Here is a 20,629-nt window from a genome sequence, read left to right on the forward strand (position 1 = left end):
GGCATTTTGGTAAACGTGGTGCCACTATGCTGGATTGTTAAACTCCACAAATCTGTCAAAAACATATTAATTTAAAGAAATTCTGTGAAATAGAAAATATTGCGAGCACACTGAGTCAATGAAAGGCATTGTATTCAATGATGATAACAATTTTAAAAGCCTTTTATTGTTTCCCCAGCTTTTACATGAGGTGGTGGCTTTGATGAATGGCATGAAGGGCTGAGAAGTACCAGCAGACATGGGCCTGACATTTAACTAATAGTTATCACCTGCTGACACAATAGGGACTATGGGAAAGGTCAGTGCATTCTGTGTGAAGCTACAGTGTGCGATCATGAAAAACTGTGGGAGAAGCCTCATTATACCTGACTTGAATGGACTACCTTGCCATGATGTGAGCATGTGGCAGATGGAAGTCAGCTGATGAATTTGCTTGTACAGTGCCAGGTTGTTTTTGTTTCAGCAGCAGTCAAGAGTAATGCATTACCCATACCATGTACCAAATCTGGTCCCAATGAAAAATTTAGACTGGGATACACATTAGTGTGCTTGACAAAGCTTTTTATGAGATTCAAAATTGGACGACTAACCAGTGAAAATGTGCCAGCTTTGTAAAACCCTGCAGTTGGGATGAACTTGTGACTGCATTAGAATAGATTTGAGCAGAGGTTCCATGGGTGGTTTAAACCTAAATCTTCTCTTTAAAGATAAGAAACCCTCTAGTTCTACTTCTAAACTAAATAAAACTGAATATTAGCTTTATGTCAAGCTAATCCAAGAGTAAAACCCCCCAGACAGTTACAGTAAGTTCAGAAGATGTCACAACTGTTTCTCTGACAGCACCAGATCTGAAATAATACAGCTACATTCAGCTACAATAATAGAGGTACAGTTTAGGAGCTTCAACAGAAAAGCCAAGCATCAGCTGCTCAGGCATTAGAGTGATTTGGGTGTTTTGGGTGTTTATTTGACACAGAAGCATGGACAAGTAAATGGTCATTTCTTTATTAAACCTTTAAGAAATTAAGCAGGTAAAAGGCCTCAAGTTGATTTCAAATGCAGCTTTTAAAGGTTTTTCCTGCATGGAGCAAGAACATTAGGAGGGGCAGAATCTGAGAAAAAAATTATTTTCATGTTGCCCAGTATTCAATATCATTTGCAAACTTGCACAGTAATTAAGGGACTGTGCTTAAAATGACAGCGATTCTTAATCTAATTACACAGCAAAATCTCCAGTGTTAAATTAACACTAGAGAGTGTCTATATGGGTCCACACCTCTGAGTGTTAAATACAACACTGTTGAGTGTTAAATTAACACTTTTGACAGTGTTATATGTTTAAAAGTAACCTAGTCAGTTTTGCAGATTAACAATGGCTAACACTGAGCAGTGCTGGTTTTCTAACACTGGAAAATAACTCAAAATGTTAGAAATATTCCAGTGTTAGAAAATCAGCACTGCTCAGTGTTAGTCTTTGTTAATCTTCAAAACTGACTAGGTTACTTTTAAACATATAACACTGTCAAAAGTGTTGATTTAACACTCAACAGTGTTGTATTTAACACTCAGAGGTGTGGACCCATATAGACACTCTCTAGTGTTAATTTAACACTGGAGATTTTGCTGTGTATGTATACTGTAATAACATATCAGTCACATGAAACATGTTACTGTGTAAGAATATTTGCTTTGGTTAAAACCCTTGTGTATGCAATGCAGTGTCAGTTAACCAATACTGTAATCAGTTTGATATCTGATGCCTTCCATTTGTGTTGCTGTGCTCCACAATGTAGCTACATTAACAGTATTTTCCCAGTGACAGTCTGAAAATCCACTAGCATGTATGAATCTCTTCAGAGATTTGACATCCTATGAGATGGTATCATGTGTACGACCAGGTGTATGAGGGGTCACATGAAAAGGACAGCATGTATTTTCTTTACCCAGCAGAAGAATACTCTGCTTCTGTGTTTTTGCCAGGATAGTGTAACACATTTAAAATCCAGTCTGAAAAACAGTTTCCAGTTATCACTGTCTCCTACTTTCCTTTTGTATGAACTGTGGGGAAAGACTTTGTAGCTTGTCAGTGATCAGCTGGGACATACAATTTTGTCTTTTTCTGTAAGGATTTTCACTAATGGTGTTGTAAGCTGGAGTCACTGAGCATAAAATATCTTTACAATCAACCTGAAAAAAGGCTGAAAAATGGAGGCTAATCTCGAGGCTTCAAAATGGATAAAAAAAAAAAAAAAACAACCCCAAAAAACCTAAACTTACGCATGACCATCTTTTATGTACAGTCTTTCGGTAGCGTGTGATAAGCAGAATGAACTGAGTGATGAAACTGCCATATAAGGCTGAGTGTTCTGCTCCCGTTTGTGGAAAGCTTCAATATTTTGTATCTCAACAGAAATATCAGTATCAGCAGATTCAGATCGCAAATGTCAAGTGACAGCATGGGGCTGTAAAAAGCTCAAACACTGAACATGCAAGATGACTAATACACCAACCACAGCAGTGACATGCTACGATGACTCAGGGTTAGAACAGAGGAGCACTCACTATGTGATCAGTGCACCACACACACACCCACACACACACACATGTGTGCAGTCACAACCAGCTATTAGAGTTAATGCAGCACACAGCATTTCTGCACCTCCCTTCTTCTCCCAGAGTTTTAAGCGTGAGGACAGTGCCATGGTTTCACAGTAGGGAGAGGGTTAAGGGGAGTGAGGTGGCTGTGGAGGTGGAGGGTCACGCGTCTGTCAGCAAGATGTGATGGTGGCAATGTGCGTGTGCACAGAGGGAGAAGAACAATCTGACAAGAAAGAAAGAAAACTGAGGTAAATTAGATAATCTTCAGTAAAAGACAGTTATCACACACACACACCATCATGATCCACTTTTCCATTATTGACATACTTCACTGCCACTTTGTGTCTATTGAGACATCATTATTTTTTAAGAAACTGTCTCGTCGTGCTCCTGCTCTGTTCTGTTGTCAGTCAGCTCACACCTACTCTGTATGATGTGTTGGCGTTAGTCAATCTTGTCATTATCCACCTTTTTTTACAACACTGCATTGAAGGCAAGGGTCTGCTGTGATTAATAGGGTCATAAACACACATATTGTTAAAGCGTAAATCTGTGTGAAAAGTTTTACTAATCAGTAGCTACACTGTGAAAAAAGTTGTGCCTTCCCATTGCCCTTGGCCTCAAACACTCGTGATGTCTTTTTGCGGTTCTGTTTTGTCATGACCCCATTTCCATCGGGTTGAGGTCTGGACTTTGACTGGGCCACAGCACTGATTCTTTCCTTTTTCAGCAGCTGTGCTCGGGATTATTGTTCTGTTGATGACCCAGTTTCATTCATGCTTTAGCTGTCAGACAGACGGCTTCACACTTGACTCTAGAACACTTTGGTATACAGAGCAGTTCATGTTCTGCTCAGTGACTGTAAGGTGCCCAAATCTTCATCGCTCCACCACCATGCTGACAGTTGGTCTGAGATGTTTGCTATGAACTTGTAGAGTCTGAGGTGGAGTTCTTGAGTTTTTTGCAGTTTCTCAGAGCATGGATGGTCTAAGCTTGGGGTAAATTTGCTGGGGTGCCCACTCCTGGGAAGACTTTGGTATACAACATACATTCGAATGCACCACAGAAACAAACTGTCAAAACCTCAGCTTTTACAAAAGTGCTCACCCTTACTGCTGATCAGATAATCAAGTGTATTTGATTAGCACAGGGGTGGGCAACTCCAGGCCTCGAGGGCCGGTGTCCTGCAGGTTTTAGATGTGTCCTTGATCCAACACAGCTGATATAAATGGCTAAACGACCTCCTCAATATGTCTTGAAGTTCTCCAGAGGCCTGGTAATGAACTAATCATTTGATTCAGGTGTGTTGACCCAGGGTGAGATCTAAAACCTGTAGGACACCGGCCCTCGAGGCCTGGAGTTGCCCACCCCTGGATTAGCAGGACCTGGATGCTAGCTACACTCTTCATTCCTACAGCGGTAAAGGTGTATTTAGTTTCTTACAGGACTGCATTGATTGTGAACTTCTCACTGCTGATGATTAGAACTTTGTGTCAGTGTGGTCATCAGATTGTTCAAGGACCCAGATGCGTGTTTGTCTGAGGTGCCAGCACTCTGTACAAAACTAAAAATCATCAGTCCAACTGATTTTCAACCTGTTGACTTCTTAAAAAGGTTCAAAGGGAGGAGGTTGAGAAGAGCGAAGCTAGATCACAACTAATCACCAATCCAGACTACCAACACAAGCTAACCCAAACATAACCCAAAATGTGGTCTAATTCCAAAGAGTAGTGGATGAAAATCATCCTGTTAAACATGGTTTCATCTGAAAGCAAAATCAAACAAGTGTCAGAGGTCTCATGTCTGTTTTTTTCTCCGAACTTCCCCTCTAAGGAAGATCCAGCCTCAGAGGCAAGATAGAAAATCAGAAACATGTCTGTCATTATGTGCCATGTACCTCGCTCCAGTAGCCTTGTGGTGTGGATCATACAGTATGAGATCCTGCTCTCTGCCTGTAAGCAGCATACTAGGGGCAGGTTTAGTCAGTCCCTGTAAACAACTCAACAGCTAGTTTTAGAAGGACCAGGCATTGTGCCAATCACATAAAAACTACCAACCAACTTTCTAAATGATTTTAAAACTGTCCTAAAAGTCTGTTTTGACATAGAAATGCATCCAACAGGTTCTCGGGTGGCATGCTAAACCTTCTTTTCAACTGTAGGACCTTTGCTCAACAAGACGAGTTTATGACCTCAACAGAAAACTTCTCCTAACAAGACACCAGAGACAGAAACATGCTTGACAATAAAAATCGAGCCAACAGTAAAAACCAGTCCTCTGGTGAAGTAGACAGTGGCGTCTGAACCAGTGTTATCTAAATGTAACAATGTCAAATCTCAGCCCGGCTGTATTACAGAATGTAGGCCCCTGAAGCCCCGCTCTCTCTAACCCAGCTCCAATCTATAAATAAAACCCATGACAGGAACTTTATAAGTGGACAGTGAACAGGATAGAACAAAACGCAGCCATACCTTCCAAAACTGTAGAGAAGAAGCTAAAGGCTCCAGATGTTTAATGGCAAATCCAGCGAGCCAAAATGAGAGTCCCCCTGTCACACACTCACAGTCGCACAGACTGGGCAAGACTGACTGAGGGGGTATGCAGCAATAGTCAGAAATAGAGCGACACACAGACCAGCAGCATGGCTTCACTGACAGACGACTCCTCTATAAATATCTGGAGTCACAGGGTGGAGGAAGGGTCTCTAAACGACCCTGTTTGGAGACCTGCATGAGACACAAAGAAGCTTGTTGTCAGGTGAAGCCACTACTTGTAACATGATCCGCTTTACCTTTTTCTTTTTAGCCATTCACCTGTCCTTCACCAGACGCCACAAGTACAGTAATCTGGATCTCCAGCACTGGGAAACGTCATCATCCTCTGTAAACATAGTAACAGCATGAAAACGTGTTTTTTTCTAAAGCTGTGTGAACACCAGGGGGAGGGGTATAATGAGTGCAGGCCGCAAATGCACATGTTCAGAGCTGCAGTGCATCAGCTGCTTGAGTTGATTGACAACTACAGCTGAGGAAGACTGAGCAGTGAGGAGAAGGCGCCTCCTGATGACTTTGGGGACGGTGTGGTACGAGCAACCCTCCTCTTAGACATGTTGTATGATTCTTTGCTAATAAAGCACATCTAGAGCACATTGTGCTGTGGTGACCAAAGATCACTCATTCCTCCACATGTACCCCTTTCTAATCACGGTGCCCACAATAAATCCTGAACTTTGCTCATTCTGTTTTAAGTTTTGTATTTTTATTTATTGTTATCTATCATGTATATTTCTCTATCCATTCACACTCACCACCCTACCAACACCAGGTTGGGCCTCTTACCGTCAACACTGCCTTATCCTTCCGTGGCACAGATTCAACAAGTGGCTCGAAACATTCCTATGGGATTTGGGTCCACACTAACATGACATCACACAACCATTCCTAGCAGTGCTTTGTTGGACTGAGCTGGTGACTTCAGAGGAAATCGAGTACAGTGAACTCATCGCCAAAAAAAAAAAGTTTGAGATGATCTGGTGCTCAATAAGTTCTGTTCCATTTCTAAAATTACGTTCAAAGTAATTGTCAATCTGTAGGTAGCTGAGACTCATTTTATATAACACCAAATAAGAACAAAAGTTGCCTCATGGTTGCTTTTTCAAGGTGATATTCCTCCTTCAACCTCAAGTCTTTGTTTTCCCTTTCTTGTAGACGCTATCGGTTCTTTTGCAATCCAGAATTAAAACTATGATTAACCCATGATCATCCATTTAATATTCTCTTTTTAAAAACCGTTTCAACTGAATCTTGATACATTTTGCACATTACTTATTAATCTTTCCAGATTTCAAAGGTCAGTAGTGCCTGCACTGTGGGGCCACTCGTGGAAGTTTTTCTATCATGAGGATGGTAAAATGGTGCCCCCTGGTGGTGACAGTTTGTTTTTTATGGACATTAGCAACATGGTCATGGTTTGCAGGGTCTGTTGGTTTCTGGTTGAGTCCCGTCTTGCGCAGGTTCTTAGCTCATGTCAGGGTGTCCGACCCATCTGGGACTTCCCTCTTTCTGCATCAGTGCATTCGGATCATAACTCTGTCTCAGTTTGAAGAAGTCACTTGCGTGAGTGATGAAACATTAGTCCCAATGAAAATGCTACGTACAGAATAAACATTTAGGGATTTCTTTGCTTGGATGATTGTGCATAAAGACACCTTTATCTGATATTCAACATTATTTCATTCATTAATCTGAACCTTAAGACTGAACATATATACATATATATTCATTCAGACACACAAACACGTATTTTTTTGAGGGTCATGTAATTACAATAATAATTAGACACAAAAGCAAAAGTGACAGGAGGCAACACAGAAAAAGAATTTTTATTCATGAACTGTTTTTACAAGCAGTCCTAAACTTCCTACCTGTCTCAAAAACAAAATAATCATTGAAATAAAATAAATTTTATAATAATCAATGAATATTATCAATTATATATCAGTATTATGACCTTAATTTCAATAGCCCAAAGCCAGTAGTATTTGTGTTTGTCTGTGGCATCTGGAAAACAAAACAAACAAAGAGGAGAGTTTCTGACGGGCGGACACTGGAGGATTCTACAGTGAGCACTCGGCCGAGAGCTCGTCGGCGTGGAGGAGAGACAGCGCGAGAGAGCTCACCACACACGCAATAAATATCAAAGAGCAAAGAGTCCGGCATTGAAACAAAGATCATCATCTGAAACTCGCAGGTACAATATCTCTAATAAGTCTTTATGTGCAAGATTCGAGCTGAAGTCTTCACCACGAACAGTTATACTCACATCAAACCCCGACCTCCCTTCAACAAATCCATTTTGTTTTCTACATTAAATCTTTTAAATAGACCTAGAGCATTTTGTCATTTCATATACACATATATATTTATATATACTTTGATTTTTTCCTTTTTCCTATACGCCATCCTTTTTAAATTGCCTTATACTGAGCGTGTCTGAGCAGAAAATTTGTGAGACGTCCAAATAAAAAGTCTACTGCTGAACATACAAAGCAATACCAAGGCTCACGTCCGCTCTCTCTCTCTCTCACACACACACACACACACACACACACACACACACACACACAGACACACACTCACATGACGTATACACAGTGTGAGGAAAACGTTCAGGAACGAGTATGCAGAGCTAGATGGTGTGAGTCTCAATGGCATCGTGGTGTGCAAGCCAGTCCGCGCACACACACCTACGGAAAAATGTTTGGTCACAGTTTTGTACCCTTCAGAGATTCCACCAAAACTCCCACATCAATGTTGTGTTTGTGAGAGTGTGAGTGTGTGTGTGCGCGTGTGTGACTGTACCAGACCTGGTAGTGAGAGGTGTGAAAAGTTGAGAAAAGGAGGCTTCCACTCGATCAGCAACAGTTATTTGGCACATTTAACATCTATTAAGTAACACATCGGGATAAAAAGGTGCAACAACAGAAATTTCAATAAAAACCATTTTGGTTTACAAAAATAAAAGACACCTGGAGAGGTGACACATTTTCTCTCTAAGACGATAACATCTGCCCCTGACTGGTAAAGGCTCCAAAGAAAAAGAATCACAGAGCACCCTAAACAAACCATTTTTCCAACTCAAGTCACACATCACAGCTCTGGAAATGCATGGACATCACAGATGAAGACACTGTACTGGATGGAAAAGAAAACCCCTGAAGTAAACCGCTTTCTCTCCTCTGCTGCACACTACTCTGGACTGCCACTGCGCCACCCTTGCCTTGAACCCTGGTGAGGTTCCCCACCAAACTGTAAAAAGTCCAATAATTTAGACAAACCCATACACCTCATCTGAACTGTGTCACATTCAGGAAAAAAAAAAAATCACAATACAGTGAGAAGACAGACAAAAAGTCCACCCTGAAACACTGCAGTAGGTCCGCAGACAATGCTCGTGGACATAGCTTTCTTTAAGCTCCGCTATGGTCCTACTTGAGGAACGTAGACAGATGGCAGTGAGGGGGATCAGAACACTGTACTGGCTACAGACTGAGCATATATTTAAAGAGTAGTGAATTGGCTCACTTGTTGTGCTCATCTGTGTCCTCTGACGTGATGGATCTGATGTAGTGCAGCAGCTCTCTGACAGCAGACACATTTGGCCCAAATCCGGGCTGCTTCTAGGACTAAGGGCTCAGTCACAGCACCGGCGGTGGCTGTGCGGCCCAGCTGTGGGCAAAATGCCACGAGCCAGGCTGGCCATGAGCAGAATTTTGACGAAAGGCCATGATAAACTTCACATCGGGCCCACCTGTAGCTGAGACTGAATGTGAGAAAACTGAGGGCCGCCGCACTTCGGCTAAGTGTTCAGTGCAGTCCAGACTGAGCCTGTAGACTCATCATCGTGTGGAGTTTCTCAAAGACAAATGCGTTTGCATTCCCTGGGTGTAACCTCAACATGAGGCCTGGTGGTAAATCTGACAGGAGCCTGCTCAGGCTCAGAGCAGGCTCAGTACTTTACTGCACATCTAAAGAAAATAAGTCACAGATCATTCTGTTCTCGTTTATTCTGAACCTGCATTTATCTGCTCTCTGGAGAAATGTAGGCTAACACCAACTGGATAAAATGTGAACATTTCAACCACTTAAAAACCAAAAAAAAAAAAAAGAAAAAAAAAAAAGAGCCTGAAATAGCATGAACATGAAAGCTCATATAGAAGATCTATGCATCTAACTGGGGTATTTGAGGGTGGATTTTTCCTTTAATCAGCTTCAGCTTATTGTCTTCATCCTCCTCCCTGCACACAGTCTGCCCACAACAGCTGACTGCTCCAAGCTGTTGCCCTGCATGGACAATGTGTGAGCGGGAACAGACTGCTGATTCTTGTGCTTTGCCTGGGAACAGGTTCTTACATTCTGATGTACTCATACTGGCACAGTCCAACTGAGGTAATGCAGCTCTGTAGCTCTTTCAGAGCCCTCCTCTTGCCACCTCTGAAATACCCCGCACCAACAAAATCCTGTAAAGGCAGACAGAGGAGTTGCGATAAAGCTAACACACTGAAGTAAAACAGCGGTGCGCAGACAAAAGGGTGCTTATATTGTCTTTATAGTCTTTGCCTCCCTCCTGCTCCTCTATAGTTACAGTGTTGTCCATGGTTACCAGTACATGTACACCAATCTTCATGGCTACCATAGCAACCAGCTGCTGTTTGTCAGCCAATGGAATCTCAGTCTCTGTGGTGACTAGAGCCAATGTGAAGCTTCCTGTACCTGCGCTGGAATGATCAACAGCCTTCCACACATACACTGTGAGGGTCCAGGAGGTTGGGATGGCACGCCATCTGCCAGCAGAGCGGATCCTCCTGGGCGCTCAGGTGACTCAAGTAAAATATTAATGTTGGCACTTTTTGCACTTCAGTAACAGTGGGAGGAATGTTTCAGAGGGATGGATGAGGACAACCAGCCTTTGTTTTCTACATTCTGTGGTAGCCTGGTCTCTTCTGGACCCGAGCATCAGCTCTGTGGAGGAGTCCATCAGGCTGCTGAGAGCACACAGAGTGGGAGGACACTTCCTGATTAATGTGATTTCAACAGCGAGGTGTGTGGTGTGGGAGGTGGTTGAGGAGGGGCAAACAGAGAGAGGAGCAGCCGTTAGTCCTTGTGAAGTTCATGCGGGGATTCTTCAAATGTCCAATGGTTCAAAATCCTTTCTTCCTCTTACTGACTGGCAGGGTCCCAGAACGCACACACATTTACCCCCCCCCAAAAAAATTAAAAAAAAAAAAAAAAAAAAAAAAAAAAAATCACTATATCACTCTTGATTGGTCGTCATTGTGTGTGCGCCATCAGCACCACGCGCACACACACACACTGAGGTGATGTGGGCAGGTGTCTTGCAGCTGATGAGGGGGTGGGAGGTGGGATGCAGTGTGTGTGTGTGTGTGTGTGTGTGTGTCTGTCAATGTGAGTGCATGTGTTTTTATGTATATGCGTGCTCTTGTGTATTCACAGGCCATTGCTATTGCGGTGTGTGAGGGGGGGCTTGGAAAGCTCCACTACTCCAGCACGGCCTTTCCCGATGACTTTAGGAGCGCGACGCAGAAGTTTCTGGGCCTCCGTGAACGCCTCAGTCAGCTCTTTCTTCCACTGCACAAACTCTGGGTCACTCTGCGCACATACACACACACACAAAAAAAAAAAAAAAGACATCAGCTTGTTCCATTCATCTCCTCTACAGCACTAAGGCATACAACAGCCAGAGGACGTACTTCACACTGCAGCACAAACTGTTTCCCTCCTTTGATGCGCAGCAGGATACACTTCTTGTCTTTAATCTGCGTTTCTTCCACGGTTACGATCTGCTCCATCGTCAGCAGGTTTTGCTGCAAAGATAATAGAGTGATCACAAAGTGTTCAGATGGATTTCACCAACAAGACTTCTGTCTCTGGCTCACAGCTGCTGCAGAGATGTACACCTTACCCCTAAAGCACTAAAAAGCACTGGCACAGAGGATTTCAGGGTGTGTTAGGACAGTCACGGAGGAACTCATGATGAAGAAGAGTAATGGAGAATTTAGACTTATGTGTTAAATTTCTGCTATAGCTACGCTGGTACTGCAAACCCCTCTGAAACCCTACTACACGTCGATGCATCACAGCTGCAGCTGGTGTGACTGCCCTGTTCTGTGCCATGGAGTAGGGCTGGGTATTGTCACTGATTTCTATAATCAATTCGATTCCGATTCACAAGGTCCTGATTCGATTCGATTCAATTCAATTTTGATTCACACAGTCAGAAAAATTATAATTCTGATCATTTATCAGTGATCAGTACATATCCATATTTTTATATCTATGCATAAAAACAAAGCTGACACTTGTGAGACTTCATCAGAGTGTAAGCATCACAGCAGATGTCTCTGTGCCAAACTAAATGAGGATAAACCGCACAATGGTAGACTGGTGCGTAATAAGTAAGTGAATAATGCAGAAAACTGAGATTTGAGATGCAAGTACACTTGTGGGGGGGGGGGCTGTGCAGGAAGTGTGATTTTATCATGGCAAAAGTAAGAGGGAATTCATGACGATGTTTATCAAATGTGAAGCATAGTTTGGATATATTTATATATTTATATATAGCTATATAAGCTAAAATTAATTTGAATTGGAAAATTGATTTTTTTTTTTTTTTTTTAAATCCACACCAACCATCAAGTCCTCCTAAGCATTACGAACTACTTTTCCCCCACAATTTTTAAGTGAGGCAACGAACAACAGTCTCAATGCAAGGACTCACAAATGTCAGCAGATTCCTGGAGGGAGACCACTGCAACTACCTAAATGGGTGTGTTGGATAAACATGTTCGCCTCAAAAAAAACCTCAGCATAACAAATAGAGAGCATCCAGGAGGGGAAAAGTCCCAGGACCATATGTGTTTCTACCAGGTGGCTCTGTGTATAAAACACCGAGATATGACCACATGGTAATTAACATGTAAAACACACCAGTGCCGTGTAAGCACAAATAGTGGGGTTTTTTTTCTTTGTTTTGTTTGTTTATTTTTAAGTCTCTCAGATAGAGCCTAGCTGGGTTTTCCCTTTACTTTTGATGAAAGTATAGTTCAGTGCACACATTACACTTACACACAAGTAAGCAGTGTACTTCATGGAAACACTAACACAATCAAGACCGTGCAAGTGCTCCTTCACTTGTGTTGTTAGGCTAATAGCTGCAGTCTGAGATGGTCTGAGGCCTGCAGTGAGCTTTGTTGTCAGACGGTGGCAGCGAGCTACTCTTGCTTGTGCTGTTGGTGGTCCGTCGGCCGCGGAGGAGAGCAAACATACAAAGAGCTGAAGTGAATTTGAGTGTTAAACACTGCAGCCACACTCTGTGCATTTAATGCTTTATTTTCTGATCTTTACGTTTTTTCAAATTTTCTTCTTATTCTCCTGTTCCCAGTGACCTCTCCTGTTGCTCCCTGCCCACTTGTAAACCAATCAACACCGTGCAGACATTTCCATAATCTGCTTCCAGTGACGTGCAGTCCAGACTGTGGAGAAATGCATGGGAGCAGGTTTGGGGTGGGTGGTCCACCCAGAATTGTGCACATGATCGGACATGTTTGCAGTACCATAAAACCAGATCGACAAAGAGTAAAAACTGAAGTTGACTGACTACCAACTTTCAAGCGGGGAGGCAGACTACAACTCTAAACAGCAGGGGTGCTGAGGACACAGCAGGGACCTGAGCCTGGTGGTAACACTCACCCAGTCTCTCTGCTTTTTCAGAGGTTTTAGCCACCTCTCCTTCAGAGTGGAATGAGCACAGACAGAGAGACAGACACACTGACCAAATGATGAACAAGCTGAAAGCCCTCAGCCCATGATAGGCGGTCACATGACGTACAAACGTGCAGTGAATTTAAAGTGTATGCTGTGAGGCAGACTCACCCGAGTGTCGCCCTCTCCCCTCCACTCCACACGGTTGGGGAACAGATAGAAGTATCGGCGCTGCCACTGAGTGAGGAACGGGTTCCCGAGCTTCAGCATGTAGCCATGCATAATGCAGTCCTTCCCCAAGGCATAGTCTGCACAAAGGGACACACAGTCAGGAGGTGTACTGACAGGATATCTGTACTGGGCTGTGTGTGGATTTGTCCGTTATTATCATTACCCTCCTCGTGGCCCAGCTGCTTGTTCTTAGCCCTCTTGCGGGCCTCATTCTTATCAGTGTCCAAGTTGACAGCTTCGTAGACTGTCTCTGCCACCTCCTGCTGCCAGCGCTCTGAGATGACCAGAGGAAAGTTCTTGTAGAGCTCCTGGTCACTGTCCAGCAGCTAAGTCACACACGCACGCACAAACACAGACAGAGTGCAGCATGTTTTGTTATACATAGGCTCTACGTCTTGGTATAAGCATAAGTGACAAATTCCTACAGCGGCCTTGAGGTGCAAAACATCGAATCAAAAAAATATAAGACTTCAGTTTTTGTTTGATGATGTTTGGAGCTGATGTTAAAATGTGCCTTTATGATTTCAGCCTTCTGTCAAGTTGAGTTGAAGGCATTCAATAGTAAAGTTGCCTTTATTTTTGGCCCTCTAGCAAGGTTGAGCCAGTCATCCATATGTAGCAATAATACACAATTCCTGTCTGCTCCTCTTAAAACTGCAGCTACAGTCCGTTCGTGATCAGAATCCTTTAATAATCCCTAAGGAAATTATGTGGTTACAGTTGCGCCAAGAGAATAGCAGTAACAGACTGAGCTAAATTAAATAATATAATATGTTGCAAAGTTTACAAAATATAAGAAATAGCTCTAATATAAGTACAAATGATGGCGCCTGGTTAAGTTTGTACAACAGCAGCAATACAAATGACGAGTTTTAGGCTTCTACTCGTGTTTACATGAACTGCAGCCATCTTGGGCTGTGAGGTCAACTCTTCTCTGACTCTCCAAGTTGGAAATCTACTCCGGATTTCAGACGGAAATGACTGTGCTGCTCTTCAAATGGAAGAGCAGCACAGAAAGAGGAAATGACACTGACCTGTCACCAGAGACAGACCCGACCGTGTGAAACATCCACTCACAGGAAAAAACAATGAACCAAACACTGGCCCTAAATGCTGCTGCCTTTTCTGACATTGTGTTGTGTTTTACAGCACATGGTCACCGTAAGCTAAGCCCTATTCTGTCTCAGAGTATTGTGCTTTAAATCTTTCCTCCTGCTCTTAGGGAAATCTGAGGCCTAGCCTTCTGTCTGGGGACAAAAAAATAAATAAAAATCAGCTTTCCAAAATGCTCAAACAGTCCTTTAAATAGTCTAGTTCACTGTTCTTTGCAGCAACATCTGGAAACATTACATCATCGATAGTAAAATATTCCACCTACTGCCACATGTCCAATGCCAAACAGGTGTCTTAAATCTGCTGGGATCTGACATTTTCTTCTTTGTTTTTGGTTTTTTTTTTTTTTTACTAAAATGAAGTCTTTAGAAATGGATTTCTTACTTATCTACATTCTGCTGGCAGATCATTTGATACACAGCCAATACTAAGCAGTCTAATATAAATGGCCTGCAATAAATCCTACCGTGTCGGAGATCCTGGAGGCTTAAGTCTGTACAACTGTATTGTGTTACAGAATATCTCTAACCTATTTAAATCAATCATACTGCAGTAATCTATCTGCTCACACCAGGGTGGACTGGGGCTATACACCTTCCTTGGTGTGTTAATGCTCCAACCTTTACTATCCGGGAGTTGTTTTGAATATTAGTCTATTGTGGTTCCTAAGCTTTGGAATAATCTTCCTCTTCACATTAGGCAATCTACATCAGTGCTGGTTTTTAAATCCAGATTGAAAACGCATTTTTATTCACTGGCTTTTGACTCAGTGGTTGACTGACTTGTATTTACTTATATTTTATTGTTTTCGCTATGTTTATTATTTTATCGTATTTATTATTCTTATGGTATCTATTGTGTTTCTATTGTTCAGCACTTTAAAAACACACAAGGCTGACCAAAGTGCTATATAAATAAACGATGATGATGATGATGATTAGTCCCCCGTTAAAGACCAGCTTCATCTGGGAAATGCAAACAAACGCTCCTGTGTTTCATTTCTGTGCGCTGGAGCAACAGAGAACAAATAAATGTTAACTGCAGCAACATTAATGTTAATGAAAGAGGAAACTGCTGCTGCAGAGCAACCAGGAGACTGGTGCTAATGTTATACAGCAGCTTTCTATGAACCCTTTCTACAAACTCACTTTCTCTATGTGCTTTCTTCCACCACAGTCTGAAATCATGGTTGAGAGATCACTGAACATCTTTTTCACCTTCCACTCCTGAGATACGGTGATAAATTATGGCTAGAAACTTGCTTTTTGCACAACATGACATCACACTCCAAGTTGACACACACACTCAACACAAAATATAATGACTTCGACATTTGTGGAAAAAGCGATAATTAATGTGCTTGTTAAGTAAGATTCCCCTTGACCTTTAACCCTGGCGCACAAAAATCTAATTAGTTCATGTCCAAGTTACCACCAGAGTCTATGCTTATTTAAGTATGCTTTAATAAGTATACTTAAAAAAGCCTGCATAAGATGGAGTATTCTAATCCTGCATGTTTAAAAACCTGCAGCTGCAAGCAGGCTGGCGTGTCTGACACAAATCAGGAAGCAGAGATGTCACTGAGCTGTATCAAGTGGCTAATTTATTTAAACCTCTCGGGCTGCAGCCCTGCTGTGAACATGCACTACAGCTCTTGGGAATTTCATTTCCTGGAAAAATATTTAGTAATTTTAGTAAGAAGTTTCATTCTGATCAGCTCTTCTTTGCCCTGGTGAACTTTCCACATTACAGAAAAATACAGCTGCTGTCTGACTCTCTCTGCACCACACTTTGTATGACTAGAAACCAGCACATCGCTGAACACAGCAGCCCACTGCACACATGGTGTCACATCTCTGGTAATCTAACATGAAGGGAATTGAAACATAAACATCATGGGACAAAGAACATCTAATGTCTGTGAGATTATGGTTAAAAGCCTACCTAGCTTAACAAATAAAGCCGTGTTTTCCACAGATTTATTACATGTCTGTGTGTTAAAGGAAGAACATGTGTGCGAAATTTACAAGGCACTCCTCTGCAAACATTTTAATAAACAAGTACATGTGACAAACAGCAGTCATTGTTTGGTTCTGCTGTTTGGGTGCACTGGCAGAAGGTTTTCATTGCAGAACGAGGACTACTGTCACAAAATGTAATCTAACAAAGTAAAGCTGAAGCTGCTCTGAGTACAGGGTGTAACATGTAACGTGTGGATGGCTGGTAAACTGTGACTGCACTTTAAGAACAGCAGCAAGTGGATTATCCACTAATAACGCAATTACTGAAATGGGGAAAAAAAAACAAAATAAAAGCCAGTGGGTAGGACACAGTGAAGCTGTCTGATTTCTCAGACTTCTTATATGATTTAGTGCTCAGCTCAGAAAAAATAATTATTGTGGGTGATTTTAACATTCATGTAGATGCTAAAAATGACAGCCTCAACATGGCATTTAATCTGTTAGTAGACTCAATTGAATTCTTTCAAAATCTAAAAGAACTCACCCACCACTAAATCTTGTTTCAACATGTGCCATAGAAACTGAACATTTAACAGTGTTTCCTGAAAACCCTCTCTTGTCTGGTCATTTCCAAAAAACATTTCGACTTACAATAATTGATTACACGGCAGTGGGGAGTAGATTTCATCACAGTAAATGTCTTTCTGAAAATGCTGCACCTAAGTTTAAGAATATAATTCATGTGCTGTTATCATCTTCAATGCCCTGTACCAGCACAGAGCAGAGCAGCTATCTGAACGCTACTCCAACAGAGGTCGATTATCTTGTTAATAATTTTACCTCCTCACTATATGAGTGAGTATGGCACTGGATACTGTAGCTCCTGTGAAAAATAGAGCCTCAAATCAGAAGTACTTGACTCCCTGGGATAACACTCAAACATTCACCCTAAAAGCAGATAACTCGTAAGCTGGAGAGGAAATGCCCCATCACAAATTTAGAAGATCATAATTTAACCTGGAAAAATAGTTTCCTGCTTTATAAAAAAAGAAAAAAAAGTGAAGCTAGAACATCTTACTATTGAACACTGAAGAAAATAAGAACAACCCCAGGTTTCTCTTCAGCACTGTAGCCGGGCTGGCAAAAAGTCAGAGCACTGTTGAGCCAACCATCCCTGTAACGTTAACTAGCTTCCCTCAGGCATTATCATCAGAAGGCATAGCATACATATTCACTGCTAGGAAGATAACACCCAACTTTATCCATCCATTAAGAAAGATAATACACACCAATTAGTTAAACTGCAGAAACGTCTTAAAGACAAAGACCTGGACGACCTCTAATTTTCTGCTTCTAAATTCCAATAAAACTGAGGTTCTGTACTCAGCCCTAAAATTCCTGGAAATATGGTATCTAACCAGATTCTTACTCTGATGGCATTACCTTGGCCTCCAGTAACACTGTGAGGAACCTTGGAGTCATTTTTGACCAGGATATGTCCTTCAGTGCACATATAAAGCAAATATATAGGACTGCTTTCTTTCATTTGCGCAATATCTCTAAAATTAGAAATATCCTGACTCAGAGTGACATGGGAAAAACTAGTTCATGCATTTATTACTTCTAGGCTGGACTACTGTAATTCGTTATTATCAGGATGTCCTAAAAACTCCCTGAGAAGCACTTCACTCTCGCACTGCAGGCTTACTTGTGGTTCCTAGAGTATTTAAAAGTAGAATTGGAGGCAGACCCTTCAGTTTCCAGGTCCTTCTTCTATGGAACCAGCTTCCGGTTTCGATTCGGGAGACAGACACTATCTCTGCTTTTAGGATTAGGCATAAAAAACTTCCTTTTGGCTGGATTAGGTGACCCTTAAACTTCCCTTAGTTATGCTGCAATAAGTGTAGGCTGCTGGGGAATTCCCATGGTGCATTGAGTATTTCCTCTTCAGTCACCTTTCTCACTCACTCATGTGTTAATAGACCGCTCTGCATAGAATCATTACTTGTTATTAATCTCTGTCTTCCTTCTCTCTCCCCAACCGGTTGCATCAGATGGCCGCCCCTCCCTCAGCCTAGTTCTGCTGGAGATTTCTTCCTGTTAAAAGTTTTTACTTCCCACTGTTGCAAAAGTGCTTGTTCATAGGGAGTCATATAATTGTTGGGTTTTTCTCTGTATGTATTATTGTAGGGTCTACCTTACAATATTAAACACCTTGAGGTGACTGTTGTTGTGGTTTGGTGCTATATAAATAAAACTAAATTGAATTAAAATAAAGAGAGGAGATGGAAGTGTAAGATTGTTTTACCTTGATGCCCTTGGTGTCCTCTTCATCAAAAGATCCAATGTCAAAAGCATCTGCAGCGTTCACCTCTCCCCTTGGAGGGATTAAAGGAGGAGAGTACTGGACAGAGGAAGAGGGGGAGAACAGACACATGGATTTCAGAAGAAGAGGCAAAACGTGGAACAAGTGAGAGGACGATAAAAGCAAAACAGGAGTGTTAGCAAAGCAACAGTCCTGTAGCAGTTCTTCCCTCAAGGTAACCATAGCAACAGTAATTGGCATGGACTAATGTAGTCCAATTCAGAGTTAGTCAGTTAGTTAGCCTCCATTAGTTTACCTGATTGGAGGCAAAACTCCAAGATTTTATGTGGCTTTCAGTTTGAATGATATATTAACCCTAACAAAGACTCAGCTCTTAGTGACCCTTTGACTTAGGGTCAAAGGGTCACTAAGGCTAAGGTCACACTGCAGGTCTTAATGCTCAATTCTGATTTTTTGATCAAATCCAATTTTTTTTTGTCTGGTTGTTCACACTGATTTGAAAGCCTACCCACTGAAGTTAGCACTGCCTGCTAACTGCTAACTCCTAAGTAAACATTGGCCCAGCAATGGATGCCATCAAGTCGTAGTTTTGTAGTGAACTGGATGGCAAAAGCAGAGCAACAATTAATGTGGCCAGTTATAGTATGTGAACTGGGGGCAAAAACAGATAAGTTTGTGGCCTTGGAGACAATATCACTTGTCAACAGGTGAGGCGAGTAAAACCTGCTGTAAGGCTGAGCCCCACTTTCTGCTGTGAATGAAATAATTACTGTAGAGATGTGAGGCTGATAGACAGAAACAGACGTCACAGACTCATTACTATGGCAAGAATCAGCTAGACTCTTCTGCTGTTGAAGAACCTCACAAAACTCATTAATTTATCGCATGAATAGTTGTGCTTCATCTGATACTGAGTATCAGTATCAGACTTGTGGATATAATGTCATATTCAAAGTGGGCTCAACTTGTCAGTTTTTTTTCTTTGCTAATCATGAGGGCAACAATTATAAATGTATATAACCAGCAGCTACTGCAGCTTTTGTCAGCATAGCTCTGAAGACCTGCTGATGACCTCTCCTGCATTATAGCTATAATAGTATAGATCAGAGTTGGATACCTTGTGATCGCTGTCTGATCAAACACTGTACATTAATTAGCTTCATCATGGAAACCAGACTTGGATTATAAGCTTCCAGGCAAGAAATCCTGAGAGAACAAAGAATAAAGCAGATTCACAACAGAAGTGAACCTCACTTACCTTCTGGAGGTAAACTTGCTGCCAGTCAATGCCTTTGAAAAACTGATGCTCCTTCACCTCAGAGGCTCTGCGTACACACACACACACACACACACACACACACACACCCCTGTTATTTCTCATATCCACACTAGGTGGCACTGTTTGCCATAATACAGCCCTCTGACAAACGCACACAATTCTGCCATTTAACCCCAAGCAGACAAAGATCCATCCCTTGGCTTTAATTATAAGCTGATGCAAAATGACAGCAATGATCAAATTAGTTATGAACTCAGCTTCTATTAGTCCACTTCATGTCCACCACCATTTGTCTCCAGCGGACTGCAAACTACACCACCCAGTGTTATCAAACTTAATGAGCACATTTAGCAAAATTTGTCTAACTGATGTATTCATCTGCATGCCTGTGTATATAAACACTGATACATGACAGAGGTTAATGTGAAATTTAGCCTTGTGTACTTGTGGGGACCAACAGTCACTTATGGGGACAAAGTGCCCATCCCCATGTGTCTGGAGGCCTTTTTGAGGCTCAAAATGTGGTTTTAGTGTCACGGTTACAATTAGTTTATGGTTAGGTTTAGGCATTCATTTTTAATGGCTAGGGTAAGCGGCATTATGTCAATTAGGCTACGCTCACACTGCAGATCTTAATGCTCAATTCTGATTTTTTGATCAAATCCAATTTTTTTTGTCTGCTTGTTCACACTACAAATAAAATGTGACAGCAAACGCGCTCTAGTGTGAACCCTCAAAGCGGCTCGTATGTGCAAAAGAAGACGTCACACACTAAAACATCAGATATGTATCGGATTCAGTACCACATACAAAAGTGACCCAGGTTGGATTTGAAAATATC

At 41.8% G+C, this 20,629-nt stretch overlaps 2 protein-coding genes across 6 annotated transcripts in view; both read right to left on the reverse strand.

Annotated features, from left to right (window-relative positions):
- LOC120744384 (unconventional myosin-XVIIIb-like) overlaps window positions 1–5,750 on the reverse strand; it is a 69,053-nt gene extending 63,303 nt beyond the window's left edge. For 2 of the 5 annotated variants that reach the window (XM_040048741.1, XM_040048742.1), the window contains exons 1-2: window positions 5,070–5,750; window positions 2,664–2,821 (exon numbers count right to left, since the gene is read on the reverse strand). In XM_040048741.1, the coding sequence (XP_039904675.1) occupies window positions 2,664–2,702 (39 nt within the window). In that variant the 5' untranslated portion in view covers window positions 2,703–2,821; window positions 5,070–5,750. Of the gene's footprint in view, window positions 1–2,659; window positions 2,822–5,069 lie in introns of all 5 variants that reach the window. The other 3 variants (XM_040048740.1, XM_040048739.1, XM_040048744.1) reach the window with 2 other exon arrangements.
- A 1,215-nt stretch (window positions 5,751–6,965) lies between these two features.
- grk3 (G protein-coupled receptor kinase 3) overlaps window positions 6,966–20,629 on the reverse strand; it is a 72,619-nt gene continuing 58,955 nt past the window's right edge. The window contains exons 16-21 of the mRNA XM_040048767.1: window positions 19,768–19,834; window positions 18,492–18,587; window positions 13,273–13,435; window positions 13,050–13,186; window positions 10,868–10,981; window positions 6,966–10,766 (exon numbers count right to left, since the gene is read on the reverse strand). Coding sequence (XP_039904701.1) covers window positions 10,605–10,766; window positions 10,868–10,981; window positions 13,050–13,186; window positions 13,273–13,435; window positions 18,492–18,587; window positions 19,768–19,834 — 739 coding nt within the window. The 3' untranslated portion in view covers window positions 6,966–10,604. The remainder of the gene's footprint in view (window positions 10,767–10,867; window positions 10,982–13,049; window positions 13,187–13,272; window positions 13,436–18,491; window positions 18,588–19,767; window positions 19,835–20,629) is intronic.

This window comes from Simochromis diagramma, unplaced genomic scaffold, assembly GCF_900408965.1.
Source record: "Simochromis diagramma unplaced genomic scaffold, fSimDia1.1 OVJJ01000683.1, whole genome shotgun sequence".
NCBI classification, from domain to species: domain Eukaryota; kingdom Metazoa; phylum Chordata; class Actinopteri; order Cichliformes; family Cichlidae; genus Simochromis; species Simochromis diagramma.